Consider the following 15526-nt stretch of genomic DNA (forward strand, 5'->3'; position numbering starts at 1 on the left):
CCCATGATTTAAATACACATACACACACACACACACACACACACACACGGAATACTTTTCTCCTGAGATGTATTAAATACATTACAAAGTGAATCACACAGATTCTCCTAATCAATATATTGCATTGATGTGTTAAATAATGCAAGACTTGAAAGAGTTTTCATTTATTTTAATGCCAGCTATCCACATTCCAATGAAAAACAGAGGTTATAAGGAGAATCAGATCAGTGTTCCAGTCAAATAATTTCTGGGTCGCTGGAGTATAGAGAAATCTTCTAGTGCCATGCTCAACTAGAAAGTTTACATAAACGAATCTGGAAAGGGAGTGAAAGAAATGTCTTTCTTCTAAGATCAAATCACAAAAGACTGGTTCTAACTTGTAATCCTATTTTCATGCTGACTTTTATAAGCTGCGGGAGACAGGCACCTCGGGTACCGCAGCTGCTCTCATGCCCAGAAAACCAACTGTTCCACAAGCACACAAAGGACTTGCGGGCTCAGCCACTGGACTGCCTGCTCCCGTTAAAGGGGGTCAGTCTTAAAAAATGAATAAAGGTACAAGAGATCTACGCAACTGTTTTACATATGCAATTATGAGTATTACCTTTCTGAGGAGACTCCATTCTGAAAAGATGCTATGTAAGTCCTCCTTTTGTCCACGGGCATAATGTCAACGTAACCACCGTGGTTTCGAACCACCCCAGCATGGACTGCTGCTCTGCAGATGCTGGACAGCTGAGGGAGAAGGAACACTTGCCATTATTCGGGAATTCCTGCTGACTGCATGCAACCCACTCTCCTACTGAATTAAAAACACGCAGCTGTCCATTTGGGGTAGCCAGTGAGCAGCTGCACAACATGTTGTCCCTAAGAGGGTGATGTTAAAGGTCACAACATCTGAACAAGTCAAAAGACAGGTCTTAAAGATGGCTGCCAGACCCTGCCACAATCTACTCAAGCAAATATTTATCCTGTTAAAAAACAACAGGCTTTTAAAGTTGTGGAAGCAAGAAACAAACAAATTGGCTCCTTTGATCTCTGCAAGGGTCCATTGAACCACCTTAAATTTCAGGCTTTATGTCCACTCCGGGGTGCCTCTAACCATCCGTCCATAAATTAGATCGTTTTACCTCATGGATGTCCAGTCTCAACTTGAGACCACTCAAGTGTACTTCTAGACTATAATTCTATAAACCCTTTCATCACACATAAGTATATATTACATGGGGAGTTTCTTCTTTTTTGTAAAATCATTTTATTAGGGGCTCGTACAATTCTTATCACAATCCATACAACATACATCCATTTTGTCAAGCATATTTGTATGTTTGTTGCCCTCATCATTCTCAAAGCATTTGCTTTCTACTTGAACCTTTAATTATCAGCTCCTCATTTTCCCCCTCCCTTCCCGCTCCCCCTCCCTCTTGAACCCTTGATCATTTATAAATTATCATTATTTTGTCATATCTTACACTGCCTGATGTCTCTCTTCACCCACCTTTCTGTTGTCCATCCCCCAGAGCGGAGATTATATGTAGATCCTTGTAAATGGTTCCCCCTTTCCAACCCACCCTCCCTCCACCCTCCAGGTATCGCCACGCTCACTGCTGGTCCTGAAGGAGTCATCTGTCCTGGATTCCCTGTTTCCAGTTCCTATCTCGACCAGTGTACATCCTCTGGTCTAGCCAGATTTGTAAGGTAGAATTGGGATTATGATAGTGGGGGGAGGAAGCATTTAAGAAGTAGAGGAAAGTTGTATGTTTCATCGTTGCTACTCTGCAACCTGACTAGCTCGTCTCCTCCCCACGACCCTTCAATAAGGGGGTGTCCAGTTGCCTACAGATAGGCTTTGGGTCTCCACTCTGCACTCCCCTGAGATTTTTTTTTTCTTAAAAGAGTAACTTCAAGTTAAAAAAATTAAAAGAAAAGAAAACATAACTTCAACCTAATTTCCCAATGTCTGTTAGTTTGAATGAACTGGCATGGAGAGCTAAAAAAGTTCTATGATTATATTGTCCTAGTACAACAGGGTGAATTATTTAATATGATCCTTCCAATCACTGCCTTTTTAACTCCCACCAAATGAGTTGGGGGGCCATGCAAATAAGCAGATGGAACCTTAAGGAGGTTATTGGTCAGTTTTCTCCTCCCTCTAGGTTTAAAATGAGTCATCCAAGAGCCTGAAAGGGGACTCTCAAAACAACCAAGAAAAAGAAGCCAGCAGTGGAATGTGTATTTAGACCCAGGATTCCTGCACAGAGAATTTCCTCAAGTTGGGAGACAGAAAGAGGTTTAATTTGCTATGATGGTGGGTGATGGGGAGAGATGGTCTGAGCAGCTAAAGAGAAACTGGCTTAGAATCAGTAGGAGATAAGCAAGATACTGACAGGTGAGGTGGAGAGGACTTCTGAGGCCACAAAGCTGAGAACGACTGGGCACAAGGCTTGCAGTTGAAGTAAAGGGGTCTCCAGACAGTTAGTGGAGCTGAGATTGCTTTCTGATGGGGCTAGTGTTGAGTGCCTTCAGGGCAAGGCTTAGTCGTTTCTGGCCAATTCTCATCAAAGCTAAAAGAGCTATAGAATACTTGCCCAAGCAGGAAGGAGGCAGAGGTGGAGAGGACGAGGTCCATAAAGAGGTAAGCCTGCGGCTCTTCTGAGAAGGGGCAGTCCAGTTATTTTATTTTTTGCCATATCTTACACCATCCAGTGTATCTGTTCACCTACAATTCTGTTATCTGGTCCCCTAGAGTGGGGTTACACAGTCATCATTGCTATCAGTCCACCCTCTCCATACCCCTCTTCCCATACCCTCAGGGAATCATTACTCCCATTACTGTTTCTGAAGGGTTATTAATCTTAGCTTTCATGCATCAAACTAGCTTTATTATACAAATGAATATACAGAGGTCAACAATATTAATGGGGTAAAACAATGACCAAAACAATAAGGGGAGGAAATATTAATGAATTAGAGGATAGTTATGTGTTTCATCAGTGCTATACTGCACTCTGGATATATCATCCCTTCCATGTGGCCCTTCTGTGAGGGACTATCCAATTATCTTACAGGTGGGTGTCGGGGCTCTACTTTGTCCACGTTCCTTCACATCAATTCGATTGCTTGTTTTAGAACCTCTGATACGTGTCCCTGTCATTACCACATGGTCACACAGGCAGATGTGCTTCTTCCATAAACTTTTTAAAGCCCCCTTATATATCTGGGTTGGAACTTAAAATTTTCAGCCCTGTTTCACCTGGAATGAACTGGCTTGAAGCCTTGTTTAATTTATTTAATACTATAGCTATATCACAAAATATCATATGCCCAAAACCTTGCATCTTTACTCTAAGAGGCATTTTATTAAGCATTTAAAATCCTTCATCTAATTAATATTTATATCCAGTAGGGTTTATAGTAGATTGATTAAACATCATTCTGCAGACATTTCAGAATATATCTGTTTTTAAAAGGGTGTATCTACATTGTATCAAGGCAAGAGCATGAATAGATATATTCAGTGTTTCTCGGGTTCCCTAATTTTATGCATTAAATGTGCTTTGAAATGATTATTTTGCATGTAACTATGCAGTCAACAGACATTCCATTTTAGTCCAAAGGTTGGGAGAAAATTAATTTTCTTATATTCATTTTATTAGCAGTAATATGTCATAAAAAATAGAAGGGATTTCTGTAAATGTTGAGACATATTTAATAGTGCAGAAATTAATCTCATCTGTAAAAAATTGAAATAGAAGTTCAACATGTTTTAAAAGTAATAGACTGTACAAGTTGTAACCCCATAAATTTTAAGGAAGAAACAAACTAGATGAAGGAACATTATAATGGACAAAATCACAAATTAATCCTGAAAGGAACTACAATAATGTTACATATTCCTTTCTCCTATTACCAATGGAGAAGCAAAATGATCTCAGGATAACAAAACCCTTATCGAGGAGAGAAATCATCAAAGGTATATACAGAAGTCTAAGATATTTTGGAATATTTCTACTAGATGTGACTAAGATGAAATTTTCTGGTGCTTAAAGGGGACAATCTGGGGGAAAATATTTCTCTGGAAATCTTGGATGGTACCACATATGCTCATTCATACCCATTGTCAATTTGATTTTTTTCTCCAAATATCAATGTGTAAAGTACTGATGTCACTGAGTGCTCGGAGCTCTGTTTGAAAGAAGGAAGCAAGCTTGCCTTGTTCACAGTTTGACGCACAGGCCACTGCAGATGAAAGAAAGATCCATCGTGACCCAACTATTCCCTTAGGAACGCAAAACTAGAAAAGAAGTAATAAAGCAATCTCTATTACCCAAAAGAATCTGCTGAATGCCTAAAGGAAGAAAGGTATATGGCTTCATAGGAGGGTGCCCTCTTGGAGATTTGGAAATATGTCTTACAAAGAAAATGGTAGCCCCCTCAGGACCAAGGGTGAGAGGGGCAATACTGAGCGGGAAGGGGGGTAGAAAGGGGGAACCAATCGCGGGGATCTACATATAACCTACTCTCTGGGAGATGGGCAACAGGAAAGTGGGTGAAGGGAGATGCCGGGCAGTATAAGATAAGATAAAATAATAATTTATAAATTATTAAGGGTTCATGAGGGAGGGGGAGCAAGGAGGGAGGGGAGGGAAAAAAGGAAAATGAACTGATTCCAGGAACCAAGCGGAAGGCGAATTTTGAGAATGATGAGGGCAACGAATATATTAAGTGTGCTTTACTCAATTGATGTATTTATGGATTGTGATAAGAGTTGTATGAGCCCCAATAAAATGATTTTTTTAAAAGAAAGAAAGTGGTAGTCATGTAGGATGGAAAGAATGACAATGAAAAAAAAGAATGACAATGATTTTTGACAGATAAAATTAGAGGAACACTTGGATGCCCTTTAAGCAGAGACAAGAGCGTAAGCACCAATGTGAGGGCTGACCATTGAAGTCACTAGCAGAACTCTACAGCTGTGGATAAGAACAATGCAAAGCTTGGGAGTGACAAGTTTGTAGGACAATTTCAAAGTTAAAGATTAACAGGAAAAAAAACTAGACCTAAATTAACGAACTAAGCAAAATAGTCATAAATAGTCGAGGTCTTCACATTCAATCAGTTTCCATAGTGTTGTGTTGAATATGTGCAGCAAAAAGAGATCTCCTGGGTTGGTTTTTGTAATACCACTGCATAGAAATCTAAATCCGCAATACTTCTAAATGCTGCTCCATGAAATCTTAATTTATCCCCACGCATTTTCAAACTAGCTATCCTATGTTTTGCTGTTGCTATGTACTGCTTACATGAGTCTCATAAATAAAGAACTCACCTGGCAGAGGAGAAGTACCCCAGAGTTTTTGTGGGTGTTATATTTATAGAGCAAATCACTAAGTTTTCTCTCACCATGAGGTTGAGTGGGCTTGAACTGCCAACATTCTGGTTAGCAGCCAAGTGCCTAGCCAATGCGCCATGCACACCAAGACTCGTTTGTATTTACAGAGAGCTAAGTCCCTGCATCTCTTGGACTAAATGACTTATATCCACTTCTTATTGTCTCAGAAACAAGAAAGTCCACGTGCTATTATGCACCTGCTTACTCTTGCACTTCCTCATACGTGCCATTCATCCAACTGAGTGCATTCCATAATATTCTTGATCGAACCAGCCTTCAAGGCTGCCTCAAAATGAACTACTGTCCCTGCAGCCCTCACAGTGGCCATGCCTTGCCGCAGTGCAGTCGTTGCATTCATGGTAGCGTCCTCTCCCTTGGCTTTCTTTTGCATATGTTTCAATGTATTATCTGTTTGTTTTCCAGAATTTTTAAAATACTTCTTGAGCAAGGAAGATCTTGTTCACGTGTTTGATAAATTATTATTTGTTCACTTTATGTTTCAAGTACTAAAATCCTGAAACAAAAGTTAAAAAAGCATCTCTCCTCCCGAGATGACTCCAGAACATTTCACAGAAATAGATAGGATATAAAGAGGAAAAGAAGCAAAAATAAATTATTATATAATTATATTTATATATGGACAACAGGTTATTTTTTCTGGTATTAATCACTGAGACTGCATGTGTCAACAAAGAATCTAGTTCTTTACTCTGCATATAAATGTACACACATTATATATACATTTGAATGTTCATGTACATATACATGAATGTTGAGTTGTATAAATTAGTATACTTACATCAGAATAAACACGTGTTCCAATTACACGAGCATAATGTGGATTTGCTTGCATGCAGTTACGAGGACAATAAACTCTGGGAGAAAAAAAAATGTCTGTATAAATTGGTTATATTATCCCTTATTAGCAAATACAAAAGTAAAGTTAGCATTCCAAACCCTTCTCTCTCTCTCTCTCTCTCTCTCTCTCTTCCTACACTGAAATAAGTAACTAGTATAAATCAGTCAATAGGCATAATTGCTTCTGTTTATTTTACCTACTTCCAGATTTGGACACAAATGTTACTTTGATTTATTTACTTTCATTTACTCAGGAAAGTTTTAAATTTGGAGAATAAAAAGAAACAAACACAAGGCAGTAACTACATATTTACAGGATTTCATAAACAGACAACTTGGAAAATCTGAATCCTCGTTTCACACATCCCCTACTTGCTCTTTTCTTACATGCTTTGTCACCCTATCCAACCTCATGGCTTTACTCACCATCCACAGAATTTGGGTTCCCAAATTTACACCTCTAGTTGAGATTTCCTCGATTATTTCTAAACTTGTCTCTCATTGCTTATTTGCCTTTTCCACTTAAATCTAATGAAAATCTCAACTCCGAATCTACTTCCATAATGCCTCAATCTGCTCTTTGTTCCCACTTCAATAAAGGCAAAAAAAGTTGCCATATCTTTGATAGCTCTGTATTTCACACCTTACCATCAACCCAACAGCAATTCTCATGACCTCTAGTAAGTTTCCTGGAGGTTCAAGAAGTCTGTGATTAGTGGCTGTCTAATCCCAGGGGCATGATTCAAACCGACCTGAAGGCAAATATCCTCCATACAGACGGTTGTTATTAGGATGCTTGTCCTCATGTGGATTCCACTCATCCCGAACTATTAGTACTTGCAGAGCAGAACTGTTCTCTGGTTATTTCCACCCCACTCCCAACAGGTTTATCAGGCTATAATTCAGGTATCACACAATTCACTAGTTCAATCACATCAAGAAGAGCTGGACAATCATCACCACACTGTTTTGGAACTTTTTCTTTATTCTTGTACTCATGGGTATTAGCTCCTCATGTCCCCCCAATCTCCTGCCATATTCCCAAGGAACCATTAATCCAGTTATTATTTCTATATATTTACCTATCTTGGATTTCATATACAGAAAACCACAAATACATAACTAACAAGAATAATAAAGTGAAACAGATGCAGGTAGGTTGAAATATAGCACCCTATTATTTGATCTCCCTTATGATCCATTTAAATGTGTTCTAGTTTTTAATATGTTCTACTCTCTTTTCAATTGAGGCTTTGTCTATTTTACTCAGGTTTTTCTTGTGTTTGTTTGTTTTTAAATGTTTTCGCTATATGATATCCACAGGGTTCTTAAGGCTTTTAGCAGCAGATGGCCACGTCTTGTTTCTGAAGTCCTTTGGGATCTTTGACAAAGAGTCCAGCCCTTATTCCTGGATGGCAGAGATTCCAGCCAAGAACACTCTTGGGAACAGCACTGCTCGGTAGCACATGTGGTCATCCTGAGTCAGATTGACTCAATGGCAATAGGGTTTTCTTTATATTAAGATGTATCCAAAAGCAGACCACTTCTAAGGGCAGAAATGATATGGAAATTATAGATTCATCTTCTGCTGTGTGGTTTACTGCAGTTTCTACCACCAATGTAGTTTACTGACACATCTAAAGCCAGTTATGTCATTACTCTGGTCCAAATACTCAAGTAACTTTTCATCTCATTCTTAAATATTGGCGAAGTCCTTATACTGGCCAAGAAGCCTTACATACATTTGTCTGCACATTCCCTCTGACTACATATCCCATGTTCTCTCACTTCACAGCCTTCGCCAGGAACATGAGCCTAAGGGCGACTCAGAAAACATACCAAGAAGGTTCCTGCTTCAGGATTTGCCCTGATCTTCCTCCCTACATGGAAGAATCATCCTCCAGATATCTTATTAGTTCAAAGATATCAGATTGGCTTAGCTCATTTAAAAGGAGTTTTCAAAGACATTCATTTCAAACCAAGACTCCCTGCTTTCAAGTCAATGCCAACTCCTAACTACCCTGGAGGTCTCCTTTGGGTTTCCGAGACCTTGCATCATTACAGGAGTGGACAGTCTCCTCTTTCTGGGGGAGCCACACTACTGATCTTCTTTGACGATCGTCTACTACACTGCCAGGGGTTCCTTTTATTTAAACCAAACTGCACTGCCCCGGAGTCAATGCTGACTCATAGCAGTCCCCTGTGGCTCTCTGAGACTCCCGGTTTAGGAGAGTAGAAAGCCAGTATTTCTCCCTCAGAGTTTCTGTTGGTGTCGAACTGTTGACCATGCAGATCACAGCTCAACTGGGATCCACTAAACCGCCAGGGCCCCACTTTATTAATGATAGAATCAAATGATCAATATCAGTCAAAACAAAACAAATTCACTGACACTGAATCAATTCTGACTTAGAAAATTGCATGTTCTTTAAAGAAAATCCATTTCCAGAAATTCAAGAAACTATTAAATGACATTTTTAAAAATAAAGTATTGACTCCTGTGAATTCACACACACACATACACACACACACACACACACACACACACATTAAACCCAAACTGGCGGGAAAAAAATAAGGCATTTGACTTAGAATTTCAAAATTGCAACATAATATCTACATGAAAACCATAATTTAATGAAAACATCAATAAATTTCCTAAAACCATTTAAAAATATTTGAGTTGAAGCTTCCTTTGCCAGTTGAAATGAATCCTCCTTAGTTGTAAAGAAATGGCCACATTGTTATAGGCCAAATTCATTTATTTGTAATTTTTAACACTATAAAATCTAAATATGACAATATATACAATATCTAAATCAGAAATATTGAAATAAAAGTGAAAACACAATCAGAGTTTCGGTAACTTTAAATTAAAGGGTTTATTTCCATAGAAGATGTTGTCCAGGGATCTGTGAGAAGAATGGCATTTCCCACTGACTGTTAAGTGAGACTGTGTGGTCAGCGAGTCCCTGCTCACTCAAATCACCTGCTCTACACTTCAATTCCGGCTTTGGCAACTCTACTTCACCTATTAATTTAGCACTTGGTTTGCTGAAGACGAAAGTACTCAGTAGTCCCAAGCTGAGTGTACCTTAGATAAGATCAGATGAAAGAAAGACCATGGGAAAGGTTTGCTTATTTGCTTTATAATTACTGTTACTGCGCATTTAGGTCTTGATGCATAAGACACTAATATAGCAAACATTTCATTATTTATAATTTCTTAAAATTTTGGACAAAATTGATGATACATTTTTATCAACTCCTTTTGCATCTTGAATATACAATCTACCTTAAATATATTGATTTTAGAATGATGTAAAAAGGCATAAAGTTTTCAAACACACATACAGTAACCATACATATACACACATAATTTTTACAAAATCATAATACTAACTAGTAGTTAAAGATAATTTATATGGGGTTCTTGCACAGATATGGAACATTGCAAGGAGATAAATAGGTGGGTTAATTTAAATAGTCAAAGATAATTTTATGATCAAATTTAAAATTACAAAAAAATTGTTGGAACATTTCAGAAATAATAAATTTTTAAAATTTTCTATTGTTTTAAAGTTCTCACTTTTTAAAAATTCACTTATTTAAAAAAATTTTTACTATTAGATTAAATTTCTCTTTAACTAAAGCCAATAGAAAGAAGGGGAGGGAACTCATAGATGTTTTAAAAATATCCAACACCAATCCCACAGGAAACTTTAGGCTTGGTTGGACATATCTCAAAACTCTCTCATTCAGAATATTTGAAACAATACAATATAAAAATATGTTTTAATGAAACAGTGGTTCAGAGATGAACATAATTATAACTTGGAAAGAATTTCAAGACACTTTTCAATTGATATTTTGTACCCTCCATAGGGAGGGGTTCAACCCATACAAAGGAAGAAAAAGGAAACAGAGAGAGAAAGAGAAAAGGGAGAGACTGAGAGATGGGTTTTTTGACTTATCAATTGCACTTAGATTGAACTAACTTTGAAGGTAGATAAAAATATTTTTAAAAATACAAGTTATGCCACTTTTGCTTCTGTCATAAGATCTCCCTGTGATGAATGGGACACAGAGCTTCTATCAAAGCTGTATGCAGAAAGTGCCGTTCCATCTGGGGGAAGCACACTCAAGTGTGCATGTAATTTCTGATACCACATTGCTCTCTCCTGTTAAGCAGTTTAAGATCATCATAAACCACTTAAATCTAACCAAGGCTATCACAGAAGCAAAGTGCCATAATTTTCCCCGATTGAAAATAAAAAGATAAGATTTCTACAAGGTTACCTTGGGCAATGCGAAGCAGGCTTCTGAAATGGGCACAGCTGTTCCACCGTTGTTTCACAAGTGATTGCCTGAACTGCAAGAATTGAGACACAAAACAATAAGCAATTCCATTGGAAGCAACATTCAACATAAAAGCAAGAAAAGCAATAAAAAAGATAAAGCACTAACCTGTTACTTTAGAGACTGTGAAAGAATTAGCAGAGTGGTATTTGCTGAAGATAAAAAGATAGAAATTAATAATTTATATGCATCATTATAATTCCTGGTGGTTTGCAGGAAACGATGTCTTTCAATGTTCAGAATGATATTAATGTGGGTCATGCTTTGAAAGACATCGTTTCATATTAGTTACAAATAATATCAAAAAATGCCAAATCCACTGTCACCAAGTTGATTCTGACTCAGCGCACCCCAGTGCAGGTTATGGGAGTAAAATGTCACATCTTTCTCCTATGGAGGGGCTGGTGGATTTGACCTTGTGATTAGCAGTCCCAATGCTCACCCAACATCACTATCAAGGAAACAACTATCACTATCAAGGAAACAACAAACAAAAGCAAATACCACATAATTATATCTAAATGTTTTCCTTTTAAAATTAATACTCTCAGAATAATACTTCACTATGGCTATAAAATCAAACTAATCTTTCACAATAATAAATGCAAGATAAAATATTACTAGCTAATAAGTATACCTTAAAGAAGCAAGCTGCATTCATTTGAGTCTGTTATCAAAATCTAGTTAGCTCTACAGTGAATAAATTAATTTCCCCATCAGTACATGCATTATTAAAAACCAAGAATAGAGGTTCGGTACACTATTACATATCAAAATGTCAATTGCTTGGGGCTTTAGAAAGAGTTCCATTACAGAAGGTAAGGTTTATTTAGAATGCTAGATTTTCACACAGCACACCCTTTGCGTACATTGGCTCAAAATTGGAAGTATTGGAAATTTTTAATGAGTCTTTATTTCTGTCACTTGAAATTCAATTTTAATTGTCATCATCTATAAACAATGTACACAAAAGAAGAAATAATCTTTGAAGCACAAAACAAGCAAACTATTTCAATATAATCTTCATGTTTTTAGAGAGTGTTTATAATAGATATAATAAAAATATGTTTAAAAGAATAAGAATGAACAATGGGATAAATATTCCTTAATAAAATGTTGAGTGAATGCTTAGATTACTGAAAGCAATAACTAATATTTATTATCAATTAAAATCAATGGCTAGATAATTTCCTGCATAAATATATTAATCAATAAATTAATGATTATATATAGGCCATTCTACAATGTGCATGAGTTTCAAACAATCTTTTGATTGTTTTTATCACTATATATTCCAACATTACTCTAGTGTAGAGCTTCATGTGATCAAAGAGTTAAAAAGAAAATTTCTTGTGTGAAGATCAATGTGTTGTTTTTCCAGAGAAAAGGACAAAATATTATTTGATTTTTAGAATAAGATTTTTGGTATCCTCAATAAGAGAAATATTTTTTTAAAAAGCAATGCATACTAAATGAAGACAAACTGAGACCTTTCCCCCGTTGAAATTGGAAACATGTCCAATTTTCATCATGTCCACTGAATAGTGTGGTAAAAGTGATAAACAAATAAGGAAGAGAAAGGAAAGGCACCTAGATTAGAAACCAAAACCAAATACCAGACCTACAGCCATGTAGTTGATTCTGCCTCCCAGAAACACAGAGGAAAGAGGATAGCTCTTGGTAGGGTTTCTGAGACTGTAGATCTTTATGGGAGCAGATAGCTCCCTGTTTCTCCCACAGAACAATTTAGGAGTTGGGATTGTTAATCTTCAGATTAATAGCCCAGTGCTTACCCAAGGTGTCACCAGGGCTTATTTCTTATTGGAAAAAGAAATAAAATTGTCTCTATTCAGGGATAACATGATCCTACAAAAAGAAAATTAAAAATGTGTCCACAAGGAAATATCTAGAGCTAGGAGAGGAATTTAGCAAAGTTGCTAGGCACAAGATCAAAAAAACAAAAATCTGTTTGGTTTCTAAATGCCAGCAATGAGAAATCTGCCAAAGAAACAACTCCATTTATAGTAGCATCTAAAAGAATAACATATCTAGGAATAAACCTAACCAGGATTTAGAACACGTAGGCACTGAAAACCCAAAACTTGGCTGAAAGAAATGTTAAAAATACTTAACCAAGTGAAAAGACATTATACATTCATGGACTGGAAGACAATATCATGAATGTGTCAATACTTCCCAGAGTGATCTATAGATTCAGCATAATCTCAGTCAAAATTGCAATAGCCTTCTTTTCAAAATACCAAACAAACACATTAGTCTTTAATTTTACTTGGAATTATGAAACACCCTGAATAGCTAAGACAATGTTGAAAGCGAAGAACAAAATATGAGGACTTATATTTGCTGATTTAAAACATTTTACCAAGCTACAATAATCAATGTAGCCTAATGTTGATATAGCAAGTGTGGTAGTTACATAATTTCCTGTCAACTTGAAAGGTTATTAAAGAGTGGTATTCAATCTATGAATCAGCTCACAAGCCAATAGTGCCTCCTTGTGGGTGTGGCCATCTCATCGGGAGGCCTCTGGGCACCTCCCCCTTTCTCCCTGCCTTCACCTTCCTGCAGGTGACCTTGATTGCTGCGGAGCCACAATCTTTGGATCCACAAGACTTTGCACCATGGCCTGAGATCTTTCTGTATCATTGCATGTGGCTGCATGAGTCTGATGAGGGACTTACGGATTAGTATCAAACTTAAGGACTTGAGTTGGACTGGGGTGAGATATTTCTTGATATATAAATACTTCTTTATATAAAGTTCTTTGTTACACATATATGAATGTCACTGGACTTGGTTTGCACATCAACCCAAGCTAACACAGCAAGATGCACAGACCATGGATGAGATGTGGGAGTCCGGTTTTAAATCCATACATCTCTGGTCAACTGATTTTTGACAAGGGTGTAAGTCAATTTGACATGAAAAGATAAGTCTCTTCAGTAACTAGTGCTGAGAAAACTGGATTTCCACATGCGCAAAAATGAAATAGGATCCATGATTCACAGCACACGTAAAAACAAATTCAAAATGGATAAAGTGTTTCAATGTGCACACCAAAAATATAGATATAGTTTCCTTAGAAGAAAATATAGGTATTTTATTTTCAGTGCTATCTTTTAATAATAGATGATCTAATACAATAACAAAGCACAAATAAAAATATCAAAATAAATAAATGAGATATCATAAAACCTAAATACTAAAAAATACATATTTTAAACCCTGAATACTTTTTTCATCAAAAGATTTCACCAAAAAAGGTAGAATGTAAATTACTGATTGGGAGATTATCTTCAAAAACCTATTTTATAAGAATCTAATAATATATATATATACATCAATTGAACAACAAAGGCAAATAACTCATTCATAGAATGGCAAAGGTTTTGAATGACATTTCACCAAAGAAGACATTCAAATGGACCCCAAACAGATCAGAAGATGGTCAACATCATTAGCTATTAGAAAGACACAAATCAAAATCATAATGAGGTATCATTGCACATTCAATGGAATGGCTGCAATTGAAAGAAAGAAAGAGAGAGAGAGAGAGAGAGAGAGAGAGAGAGAGAGAGAGAGAGAGAGAGAGAGGAAGGAAGGAAGGAAGGAAGGAAGGAAGGAAGGAACTAATAAATGTAGGACAGGATCTGGAAATTTGGAATCCTTACTCGTTGTTTTGGTTGGAATAGAACCCTTGTGGAACACAATGGAGAGATTCATAAAAGCGACTAAAATTAGAGCTACTTTGCCAGAGCAGAGACTCCAGACTCGAGACTTAACACCACTGTTCACTGCAGCACTATTCACAGTAGCCAACAGGCGGACCCAAAGCTAATGGCCTTCAGCAGATGAATGGATAAACAAAACGTGGTACATAAATCCAACAGAATACTACTCCATACATAGAAGAAACAAGGTGTTAATACATGCTTCAAAATTGAAGACATTATGCTGAGTGAAGTACATTAATGACAAAATGACAAATATTTTATGACCTTATATAAAAATACAAGAAATGGCAAATATAGAGACCAAGTTTATTTGTGGTTACGAGGGGCAGGGGGGAAAAAACCAACAACATATCCACACACAAAAGATTAGCAAATTTTCTATTTACAAACTAAATGTATCTGATAACTTATTAAAATGCATTAACTTGTTATTTTAATTTAAAATAAAATGATCCAAAAGATCATTTAGATACTCACCCAATAGACTGAATACCATTTCTACTGGATTTGATGAAATAATGTTTCCTTCCTTGTCTAGTGACATCTACCCACCCGCCATCATCGTCGATTATCCCATAATGGATCGCAGCTCGACAGATGCTCGATTGCTTGGGGAAAAGGACAGAAGGACAGGATGTTGAAATATTAGAATTTTGCCAAAATACCAAGAACTGCATTTCTAAAGGAGTTATACTTTATATAACGAAACCAAAAATCATTGCCATCTGGTTGACTCTAGCTCACAGCAACCTTATACAGGAATTCTGAGATGATAAATTCTACAGGAGAAAACAACCTTATTATTCTCCCATGGAATGGCTAGAGACCTTTCTACACTTTTTTCACATTAAAAAGTCAAGAATCTTATGGAAGGAACAGGTAGGTAGCCCCGGGTGATAATACTCAACATGCTCACCATTTCATAGTGCACACTGCCTATAACTTTAGCTTTACTGTCCAAACAGCCGGCTGGACACTCATATCTAAATCAGAGAAAAAGGAAGAAAAATCTTAGTTGCTCCAAATTACAGTAGAAAATAGTGATCATGCTCATATGCTGTCAGTTAATTTTTAGAATAGTAAAATTATTACCTATTACAGGTTGTTCCTTTGCACTGGTCTCTTAATCTTACTTCACAAGAAACTATTTGGGCTAATGAGG

The 15526-nt window shown here is 36.8% G+C and overlaps 1 protein-coding gene across 1 annotated transcript in view; it reads right to left on the bottom strand.

Annotated features, from left to right (window-relative positions):
- CRISPLD1 (cysteine rich secretory protein LCCL domain containing 1) overlaps positions 1–15526 on the bottom strand; it is a 44745-nt gene that overhangs the window by 3682 nt on the left and 25537 nt on the right. Inside the window, exons 8-14 of the mRNA XM_075549553.1 lie at positions 15457–15517; positions 15281–15347; positions 14842–14972; positions 10718–10761; positions 10550–10622; positions 6192–6267; positions 605–735 (exon numbers count right to left, since the gene is read on the bottom strand). Of these exons, the coding sequence (XP_075405668.1) occupies positions 605–735; positions 6192–6267; positions 10550–10622; positions 10718–10761; positions 14842–14972; positions 15281–15347; positions 15457–15517 (583 nt within the window). The remainder of the gene's footprint in view (positions 1–604; positions 736–6191; positions 6268–10549; positions 10623–10717; positions 10762–14841; positions 14973–15280; positions 15348–15456; positions 15518–15526) is intronic.

Source organism: Tenrec ecaudatus, chromosome 5 (genome assembly GCF_050624435.1).
Source record: "Tenrec ecaudatus isolate mTenEca1 chromosome 5, mTenEca1.hap1, whole genome shotgun sequence".
In the NCBI taxonomy this organism is placed as follows: domain Eukaryota; kingdom Metazoa; phylum Chordata; class Mammalia; order Afrosoricida; family Tenrecidae; genus Tenrec; species Tenrec ecaudatus.